The following is a 24,039-nucleotide window of genomic DNA, read 5'->3' on the forward strand; positions in this document are numbered from 1 at the left end:
AGCTAATACAGATTATCACATTATATACATTTCTTTAATAGAGCAATACAAGTACAATATATCTATTCATGTGCAAAGACAAAAAAAATTAATGTAAATAGTACACAAAAATATGGTCTTTATACAACTTAGTGGTATTGTGCAACAAAATAATTATCTTGTAAACAACTTTCGGGTAAGTTTGGACAGGTGATAAAAACTTTTAATTTTAGATGATGGCGAACTAGTACAGCTGGCATCTGTAAACTCATAATGGATGCTGACTTCAGGATAATAACTGTTGGCACACGGAAGCCCAATATACCATGCCAATCAATAGTTTTAATTCCTATTTATGTAATATGGGAACCCAATCTTTTATGACACATCTAGAGTACATTACGGTAAGTATACAAAGAAAATAGTGCCCATTGTGTTGGAAATGTGATGACCCTTTTGCTCTTTTGCCTGACAAAGAATTTTTAGTACCTTTAGATTTTACATTAGTTCCTTTACAATGCTAAAAAAATTCTTTCTTATTTCCTTATTAGAGATTTTTCTGACTAGTACCTCCTCTTCTCCACCACCACTTGTTTACTTCTTTCTTTACATAATCCCAGATCAGCCCCTACCTACATTTACAAATCTTGCATGCAGACTCAGCTTGAATGGAGTCATCTTAGAATGGCCTGTCATTTTTTCGTCTTAGCTCTTTCCTGTGAGAGATAGCATTACTTGGGCTGTTCAAGCTTTGAGGCTTGGATACAGAAGCTGTCAATTGAACATACAGTGAAACCTGTCTATAAAGATCACCCAAGGGAAACAAGAAAATTGGTTTTATCGGAAGGTGGTCTTTCTGTACAGGTTCCTTTAGTACATGTTTCAATGAGAAACCCTTTTCAAGGGTAACAAAAAAGTGGTCTTTGCAGACAGGTGGTCTTTCTATACAGGTAGTCACTAAAGCAGGTTTGACTGTACTTGCAAGGACAGACCAGTTTAGTTAATTAATCATGGCATGGATTTGTCCTCTCCTCAACGCATGGTCGCCAGGACAGTGTGCTCCAGGGTCTGTAAGCTGGCATATGTTTCCCACTCCATGACACTAGTTCAACCATCTTCTGATGAGAATCCAGAAGGTGAAGACTTCTCCAGAGTTATGGCTCCTGTCTACTGCAAACATGCTTCAGACTTTCGTTCTATCCCTTGGTATCTTGCTGTAGAAGAATCCTTCAATGACAAATAACAAAAATCAGTGAAAAATCTGCTGATAACCCATCATAAGCAAGGATTTCACTAGCTTATAACAAAAACTGTAATTTGTCACTGATGACAAGTTTTGTAAAATGGGACCAAGAACTCACATTGCCATGATTACATTTTTGACTAAATGACTTCTGAAACCAACATCACTGGAAAAAAAGTTACATTGTACTTTCATAAGTATTTCTCAAGTCTAACTTAAAGAGACAGTTGAATTCTTGTTTAAGACCGCAAATGCCATCAAAGTGCATGGTTATTGCTTTTATTCTTATTTATGACATTTCTAGTGCCCTTTTAGAACCTAAAATTGCTATGAAGGCACTTTTAGACCCCAAAATGTGTGAAATTTAGATTAAATCTGATCATACCAATCCAGCTCCACTTTCAAAAAAATATGGTGACCATTAATTTATTATTAGAATATAAGAAATGGTCTTATTTATGGATATTTCAATTTGTCATTTAAATTGTACGCTATTTCAACTTTGACACTCGATTTTTCATTATCTCACAAAAAAAAAATTGTGTAGCGCCCTCTATACCAAAACTCAACTATCCCTTAACTATTTTTTTTTACCGTTTCCAATAAATTCCAAATATTCCAAAAAACAATATCTGATAGCTATAATTACCATTTTGTTCTAGCTTTGCCAGCCTCCTGTCTGACAAGTCTCTTCTTATCATCTAGCCTGGGAGCCAACGATCTGACCACCGTCTCCTGATGAGGATAAACCTGTAAAATGAAATCAAGAGTAAAATTACCTACAAGAATCGCATGGCATATTGAAACATTAACTCATAGGAGCAGTAGGTTGTGTGCATTGCTTTGTGACTATAAGGAAAAGGCACTCTGTCAAATACCTTTTGGATCGGATGGATGGATGGATTGGAACATTGGTGTAAGACATGTTATCCACAGACTCCCAACAAAAATCATCTCATGATCAGTATTTTAATAAAAGATTAGTATGCACTGGATTTGTTTGTTTTTATAAATCTGTGATGCTTCTTTTGAAAAGCTTGCAAACTGAAATAGTGGCATGTTTTTGCACTTGTGTAATGAAGAAAACTACTGGAACATGAATTTTGGGAAGAAAAAAATGTTTAACTCCAACTTAAATGACCATAAGTATGATATATCAATTGGTGTTGTACTCACTAGATGATGTGGGAAAGATGTGATAGCACCAACACACTTCAGCGATGCTATACGCACTTTCTGTAAACAAATAATAACATGAAGAACATTTACAAACTAGTACAAGTAATTTGAATATGATGATTATTATTGGTGTATCTTGTAGCGTTGAAACAATGTCTGTTTAGTGCTTTCAATGGTGGATCATGGGTGCAGGGGTGGTATTCTGAACATTGTTGTAAGTTTTGTGTTATCTTTTGTTGTATCTTCCAGAGATAACACAGCGCTAATATTGTTGTAAGTTGGTATTCTGAACATCATTTTATCCCTGTGTTATCTCTTGAAGGACCGCCTCTATCTTATCTTTGACCACTGTTGACACGCCCATTTGTATGGACCCTACCAATCAAAATCTGTTTTATATAAGCATGATAAGTAGGTCAACCAATAGGAATACTTTATGCCATATCTGAAGATGCGCCTAGCGCATACTAATCTTGGGCGTAATTAGTTATTTGAGCACTTATTACGTGCGTCATCATTATGCGCTGTTGAATGTGGATCATGAAGACAAATCACGCTTTCACTATATTGGTTAAGATGAGAGCATTACAATCGTCATATCCTAGCATGTAATATCTTAGAAAGTTCTCGTCTGTGATGTTTCCGGTCAACACAATCTTCTTCTAACTCGTCTATTGGCACGAAGTTGGTTCTGGGCAAAAAATATTGCCGCCATTATATCACCACGAAAAATACAACAACCCCCTACCTGTTGTAAATATTGTTGTAAATACCATGCAAGATAAGATAAGATAAAAGATACAACAACTTTCAGAATACCAATTATCTCGACATATTATCTCCCGTGCGCATATGCAAATGAGGATTAAATGCCACTTTATTAATAATACGCACAATTACAAGCGCACCAAAGTATGAGCGCAGGCGCGGCCAATAAGATGAGAGAAAAGATACAACAAAAGATAACACAAAAGTTACAACAATGTTCAGAATACCAACTTTATCTTATCTTCAAAGATACAACAATATTAGAGATAACACAGGGTTCAGAATACCGCCCCTGGTATTGATCTGAGCATCAGCATGATTGGTGAGGGGGGGGGGGGGGGAGGGGGGAAGTGGTTATTCTTAGTGAATTAAATGCAAATGAACAAAGCCATTTATTAGAGGGTGAGTTTGAGAGAAGGTTGTAGCATGAGTTTTTGAGTTCCTATTTCCCCTTCCCTCGTTTCTTTCACCTTTTCTCTTATTTATCTCTTTTCACTGTTTTTTCAGCATCAGATTAGGGAAAAAGATACAAATCAAACATCAATTATCAATTACAATGATCATTCATTTATTTAATTATTCATTCATTTATTTATTCACCCAAATGTTCAAAGTTACATTGAATTTTGGCATGACAATAAGTTTGCATATGGTAAACAGAGCCAACAAATAGCAAATTCTATTCCAGATTGGCCCTGTTCAATAAACCATAATTCATGACATTTTGGGAAATCAACAATTGACCCTACCAAAAATTGATATCGGGCAAGACGATAAAACAAGGTTTCTTCCGGCTTCCATATAGAATGTACAGCAGTGTCAACAGATTCCTTATTTTACTAAGCTATTGTTAAGGTTTCATGAAGTGCCTTTACCAAATACACCCATGGCCGGTGCTGCCCTATATGGCCAAATACTGTAGTTGCTGTAACGAGAATTCATAACCATTGATCCATAATCATAAGCTAGTATTTTTGGTGTAGCACTGATGTTGAAACATTTCTGTAGTAAACGAATATTAACAATATTAGAATAAGAGGTATCACAGCTAACCATCAAGAAGTACACTCACCATAGAAGCCTGGTAGGCACTCAGCTCCAGGAGGGTTGGTAGAAGGGTGTCAGCCTGGTCCACCAAGGAGGGCAGGGTCTCCTCTAGAAGAGACTCCAGGATGTCCAGGATGGGTAGGGTGGGGCGTGGGTCCGTTACCCTCAGGGACTGCACCAGGCGGGGGATGATGGGGGGTAGCTCGGCCAGCAGGACGGGGCGTGGTATGCTGGGGAGCAGGTGGCATAAGGCGGTGATGGCTCTTGTCTGCAGGTCTGCAGGAATGACATCAGGAATAATAATAATAATAATAATACTCAGTTTTTATATAGCGCTTATTACAATCACTAAGCGCTTCCAAAGTTGGAGATTATTACCCCAGCTTTAGCTGTACTGCCATTACGGCACTCTAGCATTTCAAAGAATTAATTCCTGCCAGGTACCCATTTACATCACCTGGGTTTAGTTTGGCAAATGTAGATCAATGTCTTGCCAAAGGACATTAGTGCCGCGGCGGGTCTCGAACTGCGGACCTTTTGATCGACAGTCCGGCAACCACCCGACCACGGCCCCTCTACAATATATGTAGTGATGGGTACATTTAGATATCAGTCTGCCAGTCACAAACTACTCTGGCAAGCAGTATACACATCAACCATGCTATTTTCTCAGAAGCAAATACAGGGATTCTATGACATGTTCCAGTCACACTTGCTTCAAGTAATTCTAAACTAACCAAATTTTCAACTTCAACCCCAGATCCAACACTACATGTATATCTAACCCTGAGGCTAACCCAAACCCTACCATGAATTGCAATAACAACCCTCACCCTAAACCTATATCTTTGATGTCATAAAGGCAAGAGCAAATATCGCCAGAGCAAACATATGTTGGATCACCCCAATAGGGTCAAGTTCTGTTTCACCCTGCACACTCTGCTGTACAATGATCATCTCAACACCATGTTTTAAAGCCCCACTGCACTAGTTTGGCCACAAAGGTCAGTGACAGGTGGTTATCTCATCAAGTCAGCTCTCAATTTACATAAGAAAAAGGGGATCATGGGGGACCAATGGTCACCGATTAGGCATTGATTGGTACATACAGGGCGCAAGTAGCTACAAGTTGTGCAGTGGGGCTTAAAGGCACACTGTCCTACTTGTAGCTACTTGCTCCCTCTATATAGAAAACTTCCTCAATCGGTGCCTGTTGGTCCCCCATGATCCTCTTTTTCTTATGTTAAATGAGAGCTGAGTTAATGAGATAGCCACCTGTCACAGTGACCTCGCTGGCTCGCTGGGTGGTCTAATCCCTTCTAGCCGAAGTAGTAAAGCCTGCCTTTAAAGACTTACCATCTTTGTTGAAGAGTGCCATGACGAATGGCAGCGCCTGCAGGAAGACGCGCTGTTTGTACATGATCTTGACATCTGCGTGGAGTCCCTCACTCAGCACATCCCCCATGTCCTCCAGGAGCATGCCAAGGGTCTGGGGGACCTGAGCACCAAGCTCTGCATCCTCTAGAAGTCTGAGAAGCGTGGTGAGGAACGTGGTTGCCTTGGGGTGGGAACGCATCACGAGGGCCTTGGTCAGCTGTGGTAGGGGAGAGATGTGAGAGGGAAAGATAGATGGGTTATAGTGGTAGAGAATGGGAAGTACTTTAAAACAAAATCTATATCTCACACATTGAATTCATGTTATAGGTACAAACTCTAAAATGCCAATTTGAAGAGCCCATACCTTTAGTGATTACAACCTTAACAAATTCATAACTTTCTTATTTTTCGTCTGATTTCATATAAACTTTTACAAGTCTACTTCTCAGATTTGTCTGCTTTCCTCTAGTTTGCTACCATGATTAGATTTCCCTTTAACAAAAAAGCAAACAAACAATCAAAACAAAACAAAAATTCCACTTACCAAGACCCAGGCCATTAGGGCTTGCTGTTTGACTGGACCTTCTTGTCCGCTGGACATTGCTTGACCCAGAAGACTCTCTGCTTCTACTAAGACCTCTGCTTCTACTAAGACCTCATCTAAAGCTGAACCTAAGGGAAGCATGAGAGAGAGAGAAGCGTGTTAAAGGCAGGACAGCAAATATGATAATAATAATTTATCAAGCACCTATTGCACACGATACAATAGGATAAGGTATACACTAGAAAGAAATTTTATTATTTCATTTACAATGAAGCATGCTAAGGTTAGTGTCATGACCAAAGTTCCAATTGGTTTTCCATTAAAAAAATAAGAAATAACAAATAATCATTCTGTATTTGCAACATTTTCTCAAAGTTACACTGTCTATCTGCTTTTTGATCAAAACAATTTGTTATCAACGTACAGACGTTTGATATAATTTGTTTTACTTGGGTTTTTTTACACAAAGTCTGGCTACAGCTGCTCTGCATACGATTTCCTACAATTCACGAAAACCTGACTTCAATTAAGGACCAACCACGCTTCCTCATCCCAGTACTCTTGCAGGAATTTGTTTACACTTGGTCTATAACGAGTGAAAAATGTTCTTGCAGCATCCTAGGGGTTGGCTTGGGATAAGCAAATCGGTTTTGTAGTTTTAAGTTTGAAATCACATATTTATTACCCTTATTGGGAATAGCTTGCAATTGATTGTTTTTATCAGAAATTCTTAAGTCCTGCACATTTGGTATTTGCACCAAGGATGTTATGCACGGGTGAGAATCCTGCCTAAGCTAACCTGAGGTGAGCTGAGCTAAACTAACCCTAACCCTAAACCTAACCTACTGGTCAGGCGCGTACACAGGGGGGGTGTTTGGGGGGTTAAACCCCCCCCTTTGGTAATTTTTTGTGTGTAAACCCCCCTATATTTCTCTAAAACCCCCCCTTTTGGATATTTTTTTTTTTTTTTTTTTTTTTTTAAATTTAAAAAAAAAAAAAAAAAAAAAAAATTCCCATGGTTGACCTAGAAAAGCTGACCTTACCCCCCCCCCCCCAACGGAGCAAAATGTAAAATTTTCAAATTTCGAGACCAAAAAAAAAATTAAAAATGTGTCCTCTTCCCCCCCCCCCCCCCCCCCCCCCCCGCTTATTCAGCGGTCGGCTGAGTCGTTGCGATTTTTTGGGGACCAAAAAAAAAAGACCTCTTACCCCCCCCCCCCCCGCTTATTCAGCGGTCGGCTGAGTCGTTGCGATTTTTTGGGGACCAAAAAAAAAAAAAAAAGTGACCTCCCCCCCCCCCGCTTATTCAGCGGCTGGCTGAGTCGTTGCGAAATTTTCGGCCCGATTTATAAATGTTAAAACCCCCCCCTTGAAAAAATCCTGCGTACGCGCCTGCTACTGGTAGTACCCAATGCTAAACCTAACCCTATATCTTTGACAGAAAAAAGCTCACAGCAAATATGAAATTACAGAGGAGGCGCAATGGCTCAGTGGTAGAGCATGGTCTTGTAACCAAGTCAATGTGCTAGTGCCCTTTGGTAATGCATAATTCCTCTTTACCAAGTCCCTCAGAGAGGACTTAAAGTCGTCGGTCCCCTGATTGCTTACTTACTAGCATACATATGCATTCTTAGCAGTCCGGTAAAACAAACAAACAAACAGATTACAGTTCACTAACCTGCTGGGTGTTTATTGACGACTCCAGCCAGACCCTTGGCAGCCCATGTACTAGCCAGCCATGCACGGCTGTGAGCTGCTATGTGAAGTAGACTTGACATCAGCTGTTTGGAGGATGGCATGTGGATATCTCTCCTGAGGGAGCACACAATTGGTTGGAGTACCGTGACAAGCTGTGTCTGATGGACTGGAGCACGAGGCTAGATATCATTGTATAAAGAAAGCGTACACAAATCAAATCAATAGGAATTCATTTTTTAAAGCAACAAAATAACAACAAAATCAATGATGAAAGGGATGGCGGAAATTGTTCTTCTGAGGTGAAATCTCCTTTTTGGGGGTTGGAATTGCCCTCAACTGAATTCTCAAGAAACATAATCATGAAAATTCATTTGTTCACATACAAAATTACAAAACTTGGTAAGGGTTTGAAAAATTTTGTTGTAAACTGTAAACTCAAATGTAGGTTACTGTGTAGTGTAAAACAAAAGCATGAATATAGTCAATATCCATTTGTGATAAATCAAAATACATTTGAATGATGTGAAATTATATTTCCAACTTCATATACACTGAATCTGGCATGGGATAGGAAAAATGAATGGGCTTTTCTAAAAGTTTAGGTTTTTTTTTAACAACGAGAGCAAAAAAATTAAGAGAAACATTACATACAGCACAAAAAAATCTTTAAAAAACTCAATAGAGATTTTTTTTTTTTTTATAATAATAAAAAATGACTTACATCCAGTGGTGAGAAAGGTACTGATGTGTTGGGATTGGTCAGCTCCAAACTGGTTAAATTCCCATGAAGAAATACATCGACAGCACACTGGCATAACTTACTCCCCATACTGTGTAAAAGAAGAATACAGTATTCACAAAATCAATATCAAGGCCTATTTCCATATCCACTTATTGTCTTAACTATACATTTTACCCATCAGATTTGATCATATTTCAAGTTTTCTATATATCTTTCTTTGTACCTCAATCTATTCACCACAAATGCATTGCCCTAACTAGAACTACAGATTTTATATTTTGTTTGCATCGAAATGTAAGTAACATCCTACTCTCCTAAGCTTTATTATCCGAAGATGGTGTGTACAGCGATTAGGCCTGAGTCATGTCGGGATTTTCATAAACCGGGTCCCGACGGCGTTGCACCGATCGGGACCCGGTGTCCCGAAATCAGCTCGCAGGATTTGTCACTTGCCCCTATAAAAAGCGCATATCATCAGTATGTCTCTTAAAAGGGACATTTTTTATCAATCAAATAAATCAACACATGCATACCTCGGCTCAGATCGGTATTTTCTTCCATTTGACATTATTTTCATCCATGATTGGCGATGTTTAGTGCCATTATCGTGCCTCTAAAAGTAAAAAACTGGGGCAGAAATAGAAGGCCAACATTCGAGCCGCCATTTTCATTTATGCAGGTTGAATAAATTTGGTCAAAAAAATATGAATGTTAGAATAATAAAAACGGCTTTCTAAAAAATTCTTCTATAGAATATACCGATCATATAATATTTTAAAGACAAAATAAATATTTATCTCTTATTTTAAACATCGCATGCTTTTTTTTTAAAAAGCTGAAAATTACTTGGTAATCACAAGAAGTTTCGATACGGATAGCTGTTGCAAGGCAAGTTCAGACTAGTCTCGGAAAAATGCGCAGTGCGCCTCGTTAGCTGTAATGCGTGCTCGAACGAACCCAAACAAAGACGTGATCGTAACGAGAAAAAAATCATTAAAAACTACGAGAGCACAATTGGAAAGACAACTACTGCTCAAAATTACCATAATCAGATACATAACTTAGACAAAGAATTCAACAATCGCCCAAGAAATGCCACAGAAATTGTGATAATCGAGGAGTAACTGGATACATTTTTATCGCAAGGGGCCTAGCTGCTGCAAATACTCGAATCCTTTGTTATACTGCTTTTTACCGTAGAGGGCCTTATTTGGTTTCTAGCCTCGTGTTCAATTTAAACACGTGTAATTCGGAAATCGCAGCAGCTAGGCCCTTCCGATAATGATTGTACCTATAGTAACTCCTTAAATATCACTATTTATGTGGCTTTTCTTGGACAACTATTGTTTTCTTCCTCCAAGTTATGTTTCTGCTTACGATAATTTTGAGTAGTTGTCTTTCCAATTGTGCTCTCGTAGTTTTTAATGATTTTTTTCTCGTTACGATCACGTCTGTGTTTGGGTTCGTTCTGGCACGCATTACTGCTAACGAGGTGCACTGCGCATTTTTCCGAGACTAGTCTGAACTTGCCTTGCAACAGCTATCCGTATCGAAACTTCTTGTGATTACCAAGTAATTTTTAGCTTTTAAAAGAAGCATGCGGTCTTCAAAAACAAAGAAAAAATATCTATTTTGTCTTTTAAAAATTATTCGATCGGTATGTTGTAAAGAAGTACTTTTTAGAAAGCAGTTTTATTATTCAAACATTAATGTTTCTTTCAACCTGATTGATTAATCCTGCCGAGAGACCCGGCCAGTACAGTAGCTAGCTAGCAGCTAGCTGGCAACAACAACCCAAAGGGGCGAACTGCTTTGCAACCACTATTTGTATCAGCAGTTCGGATTGATTCAGGATGAGCTAGAATATGATTGGTAACAATTAAATACTTAAGTTTTAAGCTGGATTGATTTTAGTGGTGTGCAAAACTGCAATTTCTTACATATTTCATTATTTTTTTTCGGAGCGTCGACGGTTCTCAAAAAACGAAACCGGGACCCGACGGCAACGGTCGGGTCCCGGTGTGATCGACCGTACCGACTCAAGCCTAACAGCGATGTATTATTTATTTCAAGGTAGGTCAAGAAAATTGTAAGTTAGAATACTTTTATATTAAATCTAATTTCACTGACCCCTTACATAAAGCTATGGACAAATTACCACTTTGTATGTAATGTATAAAGATACTCCATGTTTTTACAACACTTTCTCTAAATGGCAGTAGTATAGATATGGAGGAACTTCTGATTTGTAGCTATTCCTGGGAAGCACATTCCACGTCTAGACTCATTTTTCATTTCAATTACAAGAAATTTCTTGTTGAAACAAAAACATTGTATCGACCCTGGGTTATGTGATTTATTGATGGTTTGACAGCTTACCTTGTATCCAATTTTGGAACAACCGTTCTAAAGACCTCAGCCATTGCAACCAGAACCTCCCCGCAACAGTGTGGATTGTTCCCGGCTTCAACACTGGATTGCAGTGTAGCGGACACAACCATTTTCATTAGAGGGTGGACAACAGATGACAGGAGGGACTCTAAATTTGAAGGAGTACTGGAAAGGTGGGCAGTCAGGGTGTTTAATGTGGCAAGATACACCAGATGCTGCTCTGAATTTAATTCTGAGAAAAAAGAGATTGGACAAAAGGGAAAAGTAGAACATTAAACCCGAGGAGAAAGAGAAACACGTAGAATAAGGATTGGCGGAAAACCAAGAGGAAGAGAAAGAGAGAGAGGGAGTGACAAAGAGATAGACAGACATTAAACCAAATAAAAATTAAACCAAATAGCATAACCCCTGAAATACACAAATTTATACTCTCGTCATGCCAAGTTATACTGCCAGTTATAGTTCCTAGCGAAAGAGACGAACACATGGTACAAGGACATGAAGAGTAACAGACAGCAAGACAGAGGTAGAGAGTGAATGAGCAGGAGACAAAATAAGATTGAGAGACATCCGAAGAGAGAATAAGGAAGAGATAGACACAGCGAGAAAAAGAAAGGGAGAGAGAGAGAGAGAGAGAGAGAGAGACAAATGTATAGACTGTATAGACAAATTTGACAAGACTTTCTTAATTGGGAATTTGAAAATGTGATAACTTTAGAAACTAAGTGGCACATTAAGAGTTTAGCATGGTAATTGCCCTTTGAAGAAGTAATACCGGTACATGAAAACATGAAAGTAAACATGACACTTACCTGTCTTGGCTATTTCTACCATGAGCTCACTAGTCAGAGACCTGCTGAGGTCATCAGATGTATTTGTTACTATGGTTGCCATGTCAACTACTATTCTTTGGTACCCTGATTCTCCTGAAAGTCAAAAAGAAGATGAAAAAAACATAAATGGGGGTTCTCAGGGAAAATTGACATCATCAGGGCCTTGTCATACAAAGAGTTGATATCAATCGCAACTTATTTGCGACTGATTTGGATCAATCGCAACTCTTTGTAAGACGGGGCCCAGGTCTTCATCCGATAACAAATGTTATCGACTACCAGAGTTAACTCTATTTTTATGAATGACATGAAAGGTCTTACATATTGTGAATTCCATTTGTAGTAAGAATTTGAGAAGAACTACCCCAATTAAGGAAAGTAATCATACTATGAAGTTCTCCAGCCAAATCACTCCCAACGTTCCCCATCTCAAGTATGGCATTCTTCAGACAATCCTGTATGGCTTGGTATTCCTTCAATATGGTCACTGTGAGGGTATGTCAATTTCATGATACATATGCTCACTTGTATAATGTTGTAAACTAGATTCTTCTTGCAATTCAAAAGGATATAACTATGCTGGAATAGAGTTTGACCTGCTGTGCAAATATGGATACTTGACAACTGATGCCCATTGTTTGCAAACCTATAAAGAGCATTGCATAATCACACACAAGATTAAACGTACCTTTTTGTACTGTGGTCCATAAAGTTGTAAGTATTGTTGACTTGACAAACTCAGTGTGTCTACTGGCAAAGCAAGATACTGTCTTAATGCATTCACACCTAAAGAGGGCAGAGATAACGAGAGAGAAAGAGAGAAATAGAGGGATAGAGGAAGAGATAGAGAAAGAGAAATGAAATGAAACAACAAAAACAATAACATACATAAGTTAAAAAAACATAGAAATATATAAGAAATTATCAAAACAATAGATAACATAAGGAATAACCTGGCTCTTCCAAATTTTGTTCTTATTATTATTCCAAATGGATATATGTAGTAAAAACAAATGTTTAAATATCAAGAATATATTATTTATGGGAAAAATGTGAATTTTATGACCTTAATCACATAAATTACCATAAATATGCAAATGAGTGAATTTTTCAAAAAAATTGAAATTACCATAGTATTTTATACACTTCACATGATATGCATGCAAATTTATGTGACAATCAGCCGTTTTACGGCTGAGATCATAGGAGGGGGCCTTAGAAGCCCCCCTCCCCAGGCTATGAGTCATCCTAGCAATATTTCAGATTTTCTTCCATTAGAAAAGTGGGGTAACCATTTAATACCTGACATCTACATTAGCTTCTTCCAGGAGAATCCTGGTTAGTTCCTGTCCTACAAGCTCCAGCCTGCTCTGGTCCATGAGCACCGGGACCTGGACCAGTTCCCCTAGGGTTCCTAGTCCAGCCTTCCTGAGGTCCGGCACACCCTGGTCCTTGGCCAGAGTAGACAGGACAGTGGTCACTACAGTGTCCAGGTGGTGGGCATGGATGGCTCTCCAATCGTCCGCTTCCTTGATGTGATCGTGGCCGGAGTGGAGCAGTCTCTGGATGATGTCCAGTAGGACCATTCTTTCTCTGGTCTGTGGAACATAAATAATAAAAGAAATAATGCATTTTTTTCAGCACAGCTATTATACAGTCAAACCTGTCTACAGCGACCGCCCAAGGGAAACACAAAAAGAGGTCTTTGTAGACAGGTTCCTTTAGTACTCAATGAGAAACCATTTTCAAGGGAAACAAAAAATGTGCTTGTTGTAGACAGGTGGTCTTTGTAGACAGGTGGCCACTAAAGCAGGTTTGACTGCTTAAATATTTAGTATAAAATTGCACAAAAGAATGATAACTTACACTGACATTTTTTGTAATGGTCTTTTAATTTGGAAACATGATTGATCATCCTCAGAATAATTTGTTTGAAATGTAGATAGACATGTGAAAAGACTTTATTCATGATGTTACATGTAACTGGACTTTAACATTGTATATATATGTACATTTATATTTGTTATCCTTGTGTTATATGATTCTGTTTTTGGCTTTCGGTAAAAACATTTTTTTAAAGAAAAATTGTTTATTTTGCATTGATCAATACCCTGGACTGCTACATGTATATTGTCTGCAGTCCATAATACATTTACACCGCGGGTGTGACAAAGGTCAACTGCGACAGTCCCATTTTTCCATTCGTTGATCAAAGCATGTAAAAAGTTAAAGAACCTATACAATTAAAATACAACTTTATATCAATGGAAACTGAACGAACATAGCATACCAATAAAAAGAATACAAAATTGTGTTATAATTATAACCTCATTTACTAAGTAGCTTGCTTACCTGGTCAAATATATGAAACTGATCTAGAAGGATTGGAACGGAATACTTGAGAACTACAATGCATGCTGGGTAGGATGCTGTTGCTACAGCAACGAGTAGCTTACTGCAGGGGTGGATCATACGATGGTCTGGCTCGCACAGGTGCTGCCGGCATTCTAAGCGAAGTTACAGACAGGACATAATCGTGCATTGAGATTAAATCTTTCCAAGGGGGTGTTTCAGAAAGCTGTGAGTAAAGTTACGTGTGACTTTACGAATGACTTCCATATGAAGAGCTAAATGGGATTCTCAAATCCTTTTAATTGCATTATAAGCTAAGGTTGAAATATGCAGATGTAGATTAACCCTATCATTATTAACAAAACATTTAATGCAAAGTGTACATGTTTGGCTACAATTTAATTGAGATTATAGGAAAAACAGTCACACTTTGTTGAAATGTCAGGGAAAACTTCATATTCAAATCATTTGTAAAGTCATAAAGCCTCGGTCACAAATGCCATTACGAACTGCTACGAACGCCGTACGAACAAATTTCAGACAATGGAAATTCGGGAAGACAATGAAAAAACAGGGAGGTTCGTACGAAATTATCGTTCGTACGAACCTTTGTGACCGTAGCATTAGTAACGCACAGCTTTATGAAACACCCCAGCTCTAACAGCCTAGTAGTAATTCATACAGTTAATTACTAATTCATACCTTTTCCAAGTTTTGTCATTTTTAAGTATGAGAACAATTTATTTCTCCTGATTAATGTTTCTTGAGATTGTGACATAATAAAGCTCACATCTAAAAGTATTCAACGAAGGCCCTAATTCAAACAGTCCACCTTTCATTCTTGAGTTGCGGAAAAAGCAAAAAATATAAAATTTACAAGGGGTATGAAGAATTTAGTTGTTAACTGCAGATTGAAATTCTATGTATGTTTCAATCAGATGATTATTCCAGATGACAATACAATTTGTTGGAGGCTTGCCCAACAACCAGTGCTTTGTAATTGTTATTCTATGACCTGTAGTCTACCTTTTAAAATACATGTTCAAAACCTCACAACATGAATCTCTTCCAATTCCAATGATTTTTTATTTTCTCAATAATTGGCAAACATATAACTACCCAGACGTGTACGCAGGGGGGTGATTTTGGGGTTAAACCCCCCCCCCCCCTCAAGTTTTTTTTATGTGTATGTTTTTTGTATGTTATTTTGGAAAACCCTCCCCTTTTTTTTTTTTTTTTTTTTTTTTTTTTAAATAAATTTTAAAAAAATAAAAAAATTATTAAAAAAAAAAATTGCCAATAGGTGACCTTAAAAAGGTGACCTTACCCCCCCCCCCAACTGGACAAAAAGTCAAATTTTTCAAATTTCGAGACCACGCCCCTTCACTGCTTCATACCTGTTAATATATTTCTGAGGAATGAATTCAAATCTCCATCTCCACCACCACCACTGGATGTTGATTGAATACCGGTGGACACGGCTTTCACCACGGCACCCAATGTCTTCACTGCCTCCTGGTCCAACTCTACACTGGCACCTACCATTAACTATACAGATGAAATGATGTATACATAAGGAACACCTTTTATATGCCAATTCAAATTAACAAGTGCATATGACTCCATTCATCCTACCTGAATCAAATTCCCATCATCATATAATCTTACATACTGTGAATACTGTACTAGTATTATCAGCAGTATAATATACAATTATCATACATAAGCTTTATCTTTCTATGAAAAGAAAATGGCACCCCTACCTCACTTTTAAAAGATAAAAATAAATCAGTGTTTACAAGGAATATTGTGAACTTTTTACCGGTACATCATAAAGGGGTCATGGTTTTGTATATAAGTCAACAGACTGTGAATTTGATGGTTCGTGGTTTAAGTCCCGTCCCGGCACTAATGTCCTTTGGCAAGATATTCATTTACATTTGCCACTCTTCTCCTCCAAGGTGTAGTAAGTAAGTACCTGGTAGGAATTTATTCCTTGAATGCTTTAACGCTTTAAGACAGCTGGGCTAAAGCCAGCCAGGGCAATAATACTACTTTGTAAGCACCTTGAGCATCCCCAGGGATGGATAGGTGCACAATATAAATGTAGCTATTATTATTATCATCATCTATTCTTCAAAATGAGATGATATCATCAAAGATATTGTATCATTCTGTCTGTAGATACACACCTGCAATAGCTGGGAGGAGTCTAACCAGACAGTCTACAAATGTAAGATTACCAAAAACAACATAACACCTGTAACATATGCACCACCCTACCTCCCAACAAATTTCATGTCAACCCCTATCAGTGTCTACAAGGTTATGGTAGACTCTTGACCCACCTCTTTTCTGCAATATGACCAGATAGCTTCTATGTAAGACATCATATCACCCTGACTGTAGACCGGTGCACATGCTTGTAACAGCTGGTAGGAGTCTAAACGTGCCGTCTGCAAGTCGGAGCTGAGCTTCTCCATCACCATAGGTAGACAAAACTATCATTGAAGAGAAAGTGAGAGAGACATATCCATGTGACAAAAAGAAACAAACTGAAGCCTTGTTAAAACGGACGCATTGATCCCCTTCCCCATCTACCCCGCCCCCTCCCCATTAAAACAAAAGACAACAGCACGATAAAATGCATGACTCGTAGTAATTAGGGAAAAAGTAGCTGCATGCATCAAACATCATTCTGTGTGCTTACAAATCTGTGTGTTTTAAGATGCACAAAATGTGAAGCTCCCTACGCTTATGTCATTTTATTTCTTCAGTAGCCAGTTTTTCTGTATCTGAAGCTTGACAGATTTATGTAACTACCAAATGAAACACAGCAAGGAACACCCGTCTAACAAACCACACCTCTTTATTTCTGTATCACCATGAATGCATGTACTGATCTTTCATCAAAGTGAAATAAAGGTGAATACTTTTCCAAATTTAAAAACAAGACCCGATACCTAGTAATGTGATACTGGAAGAGATTCACACAGAATGGACCTGATCAAAATCATTTGTGCTTCATGATTTAAAGAAAAATTAAAATAATCTTACCTGTGCAAATTTTGGTGTACTGGAGAGACAGGTTTTGAGGCTTAGAGCCAGTTTCTCTCTAGAGATACCGTACGGATCGTTGGGCGGAGGATGGAAGTCAACAGGGTAGTAGCAGGCAACAACCTCAAAGGTCTCTTCAATGAACATGTCTGTTGACGATAGGAGAGGGGGAAAACAACTTTAGTTATATGATCAACCATGACGAAAACAATGATATTAAGGGTTCCCAGTACAAAATAAAATATTTTTATGCTTGGTTATACTTGAATGATTAAACTTTGCAGCATCCACTGGAAATGGTTTGCAAAGAGTGTTTGTATAACTGGGTTTATACAGACGTGTATCAATCAGATATGATTATTTACGTCTGGGGACCAACCTTCAACGTTACCATCCGAAAGACGCGACTCAGTTTCGAACCCGGGGTCGCCTGAGCCAGTTTGTAGGTGAAGACAGAGAGCTGACAAAGTGAACGTGCCGCTAGACCAACTCACATCTCCCTTTGTAACATTAGCATATTTGTAACCCTTACGGTACTATTGTCAAAATGAGTATTAACCCTTGGTATTTCTCCCTCTTATGCAGGTGTCATTTGTAAGACGCACCTTTTGACCCCCGGGGATGGTGCGTCATGGTTGCGTCATGTTCCCCAAAATCGCGACGCACAGTACCGTCATGGCCGCAAAATGTCCGTCACAATACTGACCCATATGTGCGTCATAGTAAGTTGCTTTACCACGTTGCGTCATTTGGTGTGTCAATGGGACCGTCACTTTCTCCAAGCAGAAGTGTTTCTCAAATGTGCGTCATTGGCTAGTCATTTTCATGAAATGGTGTGTCATATGTTTGACTCAAATGTGCGTCGATGGAATGTAATACCTATCTTGAAGTTGTTGATGACGGTTGGTAGAATGTTGAATAAGAGGATGAGGTTTCGCGGATCCTTCTCACCATCCATAGCATGCAGGAGCCCGAGAACAAACTCTGACCCCATGCCTTGTAGCTCTGCATTGTGGAACAGAATGTAGGATACAGATAGAGATCATTCAACATTGACACATGCAGTGTTTAGCTCTGCTATAGTTTTACAGATACAATTCTGGAGAAAATCTTTTCTCCAAACATGCACTTTACATTATAAGAAATGTTAACATTAGTAAAACTGAGAAATAACTCCATCCCAGTTAATTTTGTGTGCTTGTTCCCATGGTTTCATTTATTATCAAAAGGCAGTCTAATCAAGCTCAACATGGTCTTCTTTCCCCGCTGATTCTGCCAAGCCCTTTCCCTTGGCTGTGGTTTCGCTTGATGATCATTTTGAGCTTCAATATTACACCACATCACAGACATTGATAACATGTAGGGCCATGCATTTCAGATTTAACATTGATAAACGATCCCTTTAAGGAGAAAACTTTCTTTGCCCCGTCTTTCTCATGTTTACATGAAATCCAGGACCCCCTGCTCACCTGTCAGGCTGATCCTAAGTAGGTTAACTACAATGTTGTAGACTGTCCTACGATCGACCTGGAGCATGGTCTGGACCTGGACTTCCTTGAAGATGGCCGTCATGACCTGGACCGACGAGCTGGGAGGGAAACTGGACTGAGAACTCTGAAAAAGAAGGAGAAAGAATAGTTTGGATGCAATTCAAAGTCAGCACTTTTTGAAAATGTTTATTACAGTTTAACTGTAAGAGCTTTGAAGAAAGACACCTAAAGACACGTTTAACCTATTTCCGGACATTGCATTTCAATGCCATTTTTCCATTTTATCATCATCATCATCAAGTCCAGACATGTGACTCCTTCTGACCCCTATGATCAAGAGCTTATAATGCACCAAATGGCATTTTATCACACCATTCAACAACAAAATCTTCTCAGTATAAAAACTTTTGTCAATATAAAGCCAAACAAAAGGGTCCTCAATTAGTTTTACAACACATGCTCTGGTTACAGTTGCTGCATAGTCAATCAGCTTCACTAGATTGATTCCAAACTTTAAATCTGGACCCAAACCTAACCTAAAAGTTGGCTAAAACCAAATTGCAACTCTACCCCTCCCTAACCCTGTATCTTCGGGAGCCCAGATCACTTGTTAGAGTAGCACATGTCGGATCACTCCCCCCCCCCCCCCCCCCCCCCCCCCAGAAGAAACATGGGATATAATAGCTTATCTGCTACGGTAGGGAAAAGCATTTAGGTTCTGTAGGGTGGATTGGGTTCAAGTAAACTCTTTGTGTATTAAAGACATACGTACCATTGCAAGTAATCCCTTGAGAGTGTGTTGAGTAATTGAGTGATGGTCTAGCAGTCTAGCACAGAGAAACTCAATCAGTACTTGGACTGCAAAGAAAGAAGTCACAGATGAGTTTTGTAAAGTAAGAATAGTAGGAGGACAGACATAAATACAGACACGTGAACAAATATGGTTGAGAAAGAGAGACACACAAACACAAGATGAGACAAGTAGACATTGAAGGGCAGACAATCATACAAGGAAATAAATGAATAGAAACAAAGCAAGAAAGATGGAGAGAGAATGGTGGGGAGAGAATGACACCTGCTCCCCGTCTTACAAAGAGTTGCAATTGATCCAAATCAATTGCAAGTTCTCCAATCAATCACAAGTTTGCAGTTTCCTTTCTCTTTATATGTACATAGTTGCGATTGATTTATTGCAAATAAGTTACGATTGATATCAGCTCTTTGTAAGACGGTGCCCTGTACTTCATAACAAATAATATATTTCTGGAAAGACTTGCAACTAAAGGAATTTTTACAAGTTACTTTGATATTATAGTGTAGGGATCAAGGAGTACATACTCTGCTGCTGGTTTAAGAATGCTCTTGGTAGACTTGTCAGAACTTCTGACATCAACTCCACTCCTTTGGCTCGGATCCTGGTTTCCGTGCTCATCAGGTATGTCCTAACAATTACAAGATCAAAAACAAATTATAAAGAAGAAAGAACTTTTGCAATCCTTATAATTTATAATTAGAGGATTATGTTATAGTTTGGTTTTAATTAAGGGTATCTTCTTTTATCTTATTTGTTTACAGACCGCGATCATTGTTGAAGTCTACTGATTGACTGACACCAATAGCCAGATCTTATTTAATAATTGGTGACAAAATGAGAAAGAATGTGCAAAACAATAATCTGAATTCTTTTTTGCAGATAAGCTGGGCTTGAATCAAGGGGCTTCCTACAAAGCTACTAAAATCTTGCCAGGCAGCTCAACATCCTGCTTTTGTAGCCTGTGTTTTCACAAGGGGAATCTCACTGTTATCATCATTATAATCTTATGTGAATTTTGTGCAATTCCCTGTATTAAATACAAACATGAAGTTTATTTAGTTTTGTTTTCTTTTATTATATGTACAATATTCATAAATCCATTCATTAAATTTCTTTGGAGATATTTTTTCTAAAGAATGTAGCATTAACTAAAGAATACTGCATTAAGCAATACCTTAATTTATGCACCTTAATTAGTAAATTTATTCTTTAGTTTCTTTTTGAATGTTTTGTCTAGAGGAGAAGGTAACATTAAACAATTGTCAATATTAACAATATTAGTAGGGAAAAAACTCATTCAGCCCGACCCCAGCATGGCTTCAAAGATTATTCTCTCTTTTCTACATAATTCACAACATATCAAGTTTCTTATACCGGTACTTACCCCATGCTGTCAACAAAATTCTCCACAGTTTGCTGTCCATTTGTAATTTCTATGGGAGATGGAAGAAAATAGAAATATCTTGCACATGTACAATAATATGCTCAGAATTCTACTTGCACATCAATGTTGAAACAATTATCATACAATTTAAGAACATTAGAACATAAAAACAATATGGTAATCAAATTAATTAAGACAGTATTCTTAAAACGGGTCAAACTGAGAGATATATAGTAAAAAGGAGAGTAGAAGGAATGTGGGAGAAAAAGAGAGTTACAGAAGAGGGAATCAAGAAAAGGATACTAGAAAACTAAGTAAAAGGTGAGAAACAGGTAACTGGGAGACTGGGAAGGGAAGGGGGGAGGGACTGAGAGGATGGCCACTGGCCAGGAGAGAGAATTAGAGGAAGTATAATTACTATGTATGCAAAATTACAGTTCATAGTGCCACATTAAATGCCATTCATACAGATTTAAAAAGTTGAAATAAAATAAATAAGGTTATAGTTTTTAGGAAATGGGAATGCACATACATGTACAGAAATTGTGTGTAATGCGTAAACTATCAAAATATCACACTAAAGATTTAAACATACTATTTTTCAAAACCGGACTTTGATCATGTATTATGTTTACTTCAATAATAGTAGGCCTATCTTACTGAACAAGGTGAAAGATAAATTCAATCAGACAACGGAGGAGTCAAAATGGAAGAAGGAAAGAACAAGGCAAGGAAGAGAGAGAAAGAGAGAGTGGGTGAGGGACAGAGATAATGAGGGAGTGATGCGAGAAGGAAGAGGAAGAGAGAGAGAGAGGGAGGGGAAGGAGGGGAAGGCAGAGATGGAGAGAGATGAGGGAAGTGTAGAGAGAGGACAGAAAGAGTAAGGAGATAGACTCATAGAGCAGAGGGAGAGAGATAATAAAAGAAAGAAAGAGAGAGAGAGATAGAAAGAAAGAGAGGGAAGTCGTGAATGTGGAAAAGGTATGTTTGAAGCAAGATATTCATAATTGATACCACTTCAACCATTTGAACAAAGCACAAGATTCTGAGCAGTTAGTACTTAGATCTACAGATAATAAACAGTACAAATATTGGTATTTATTTCGAGTGTTTCAAAAATTATGTTTATTTTGACCATTTTATTTGCTCCCATTTCATTTGTTTTTTTATTTGCATCTAGATCTACATGCGCAAGATATGCATGAAAATGCATGTATGAGGTCAATACTATTTACGGCAAGACATTATGCATTGTAGAAATGGCATATTGACGACTCCACTAAATTAGAGATGGGGCCTGCGCCTGAGCTGCGCCTATAGTCTAGGCCTAGCCCTAGGCCTAGGCACTTTAAATTTCCAACAGATTTTATAACATATGGGGCTACGCCTTCAGTAAGTTATGAAATTAGCTACATAAATCTTGTCATCATCTCTAATTTGGGAAATACACTTGGCTACATAAAAACTATATTATAATCTCAAAACACAAGGTTTGCTGAGAGTTGCATTACCTGCAGTAATCGATGTGACACCTTCTTTTTGTTCACCACGAACGTAATTTTCAATTATTTCTGTCCACATGGTGGCTGCCATCTTGTCTAGACAGAATATATGAATAATGCATAGTCTATATGGCTTTGCAGAATGGACAGACCAAGACATTCAAATCAAGCCTTTTAACCCGTCAAAACATATAAATGGTTTATTTTGGAGCCTTGATAAGGTACTAATGGCAATTTATTAAATAAAATTCAAAGAAATATTGAACACTGCACTCAAACGTGAGTATATGATATAATTATAGGTCATGCATATTCATCAAATCCCTAGACTACCGGTACTTGCCTTTTTTTAATTTATTTATTTTATCTTTCGATCAAGCTCGTTCGGATACGGTGTATTAACAGAAAGATTAATCTCTCCTCATTTATAAGATTGAATAAAAACAAATTAAATGCTTTTATGCATTTTCAATTTATCAATATTGACTGAATTCATTGCCAAATCCATGAATCAAAAGATATTTACCTCAGATAATAATTTTTAGGAGACTTTTTCCGTAGGACGGCAAAGGAGTTTTGCAGTCTTTTTCTAGTCTTTTTCTTCGTCATAATTAGGCCTATTTAATTGAATTCTTTTCACTGTTGTCAACGATATATTTGCTTAAGAAAATGCTATTCATATATAAAATTGTATCAAGTTGATTCCTTTCTTTTTAATTGATTTCCTTCTTTCCTAATTTGTTGTCAGAGAATGAGAATTTTTAGTGAATTTTTACTTGGTTGCTGTGTGCTTATTTTTGGAGTAAACAAAACGTGCACCTCAGAGCCGCAAAGGGGGAAAGTCTCTCCAAAGTGCCTGGCGGAACTCCCTCTTCCTCCCCTGCCCCCCCCCCCCCCCCCCCCACCCCCCTACGATAATTTTTTTTTGTTAAAGGCTTGAACTGGTCCGAGTTGTTACTTTAATCTATTTTACTTCAATTATTATACAATGATGCTCAAATATATAATGCGAGACTTGTCACGTGGCGACTGATCGAACTCGTGTAGAATAATAAAACAATGTGACCCATCTGTGCATTATATCACCGTCACCGATGTTCTCTGACCGAATCTTTTCACAATTATTTCGTGATCAGATGTTGGTTATCTCTTTTAATCTCGTATATGAGTAGGAACACTTTCTGCAGGACATCCGCCCCTGACTCATCACCTACACTAAACCAAAACAAAATTTAAAAATAATAATGAATATTAACAATCAAGTGAGCAACACCGATTATGTAATCTCGAGTTCTAGATAGACGGAAAATAATAATCACGCTTTAACGAATTTAACATTGCCTTTTCAAAACTATATACCCTGATGGCGATTATTTGCTAAAAGATTTTGTGAGAGAAGTAGGCTTATAGGTGACTATTTTAATGAGCAAAGAAAATTTACCAATGTGTTTTTAGTTGCTATGATGTGGCGTATCTGCGAGGGGGCAGAAAATGCAAATAAAAATGAAACGAAGAAGGTCACTTTTTAAGAGGTCACTTTTTTTTTTGTTTTTGGTCCCAAAAAAATCGCAACGACTCAGCCGACCGCTGAATAAGCGGGGGGGGGGGGGGGGGGGGGGGGGGGGGGGGGGGGGGTAAG

General features: G+C 38.1%; 1 protein-coding gene across 1 annotated transcript; it reads right to left on the minus strand.

Annotated features, from left to right (window-relative positions):
• Positions 1–15: 15 nt before the first annotated feature.
• Positions 16–22,704, minus strand: LOC586369 (MMS19 nucleotide excision repair protein homolog). Its single transcript, XM_030985980.1, has 22 exons — positions 22,410–22,704; positions 20,899–20,947; positions 20,039–20,142; positions 19,473–19,558; positions 18,680–18,824; positions 18,090–18,215; positions 17,211–17,359; positions 16,502–16,654; positions 15,551–15,701; positions 14,154–14,308; positions 13,104–13,399; positions 12,490–12,587; positions 11,781–11,894; positions 10,957–11,200; positions 8,557–8,665; positions 7,816–8,014; positions 6,138–6,265; positions 5,573–5,810; positions 4,242–4,492; positions 2,399–2,458; positions 1,872–1,972; positions 16–1,206 (listed from the first exon to the last, which is right to left on the minus strand). The coding sequence occupies exons 1-22, from the start codon at positions 22,558–22,560 to the stop codon at positions 1,176–1,178; spliced, it is 3,138 nt and encodes a 1,045-aa protein (XP_030841840.1). The 5' UTR covers positions 22,561–22,704; the 3' UTR covers positions 16–1,175.
• Positions 22,705–24,039: the final 1,335 nt, after the last annotated feature.

This window comes from Strongylocentrotus purpuratus, unplaced genomic scaffold (assembly GCF_000002235.5).
Source record: "Strongylocentrotus purpuratus isolate Spur 01 unplaced genomic scaffold, Spur_5.0 spur5_scaffold_15, whole genome shotgun sequence".
Classification (NCBI taxonomy): Eukaryota; Metazoa; Echinodermata; class Echinoidea; order Camarodonta; family Strongylocentrotidae; genus Strongylocentrotus; species Strongylocentrotus purpuratus.

What these genes read in the sequence shown, in the direction of transcription:
- LOC586369 (XM_030985980.1), bottom strand. Translation starts at nt 22,560, where the DNA reads ATGTCTTGGTCTGTCCATTCTGCAAAGCCATATAGACTATGCATTATT. An exon ending in CCTCAGAAATATATTAACAG is followed by an intron (nt 14,309 to 15,550) that starts GTATGAAGCAGT and finishes AACTTCGCTTAG; the next exon opens with AATGCCGGCAGCACCTGTGC. An exon ending in GAAGCTAATGTAGATGTCAG is followed by an intron (nt 12,588 to 13,103) that starts GTATTAAATGGT and finishes TGCCCTCTTTAG; the next exon opens with GTGTGAATGCATTAAGACAG.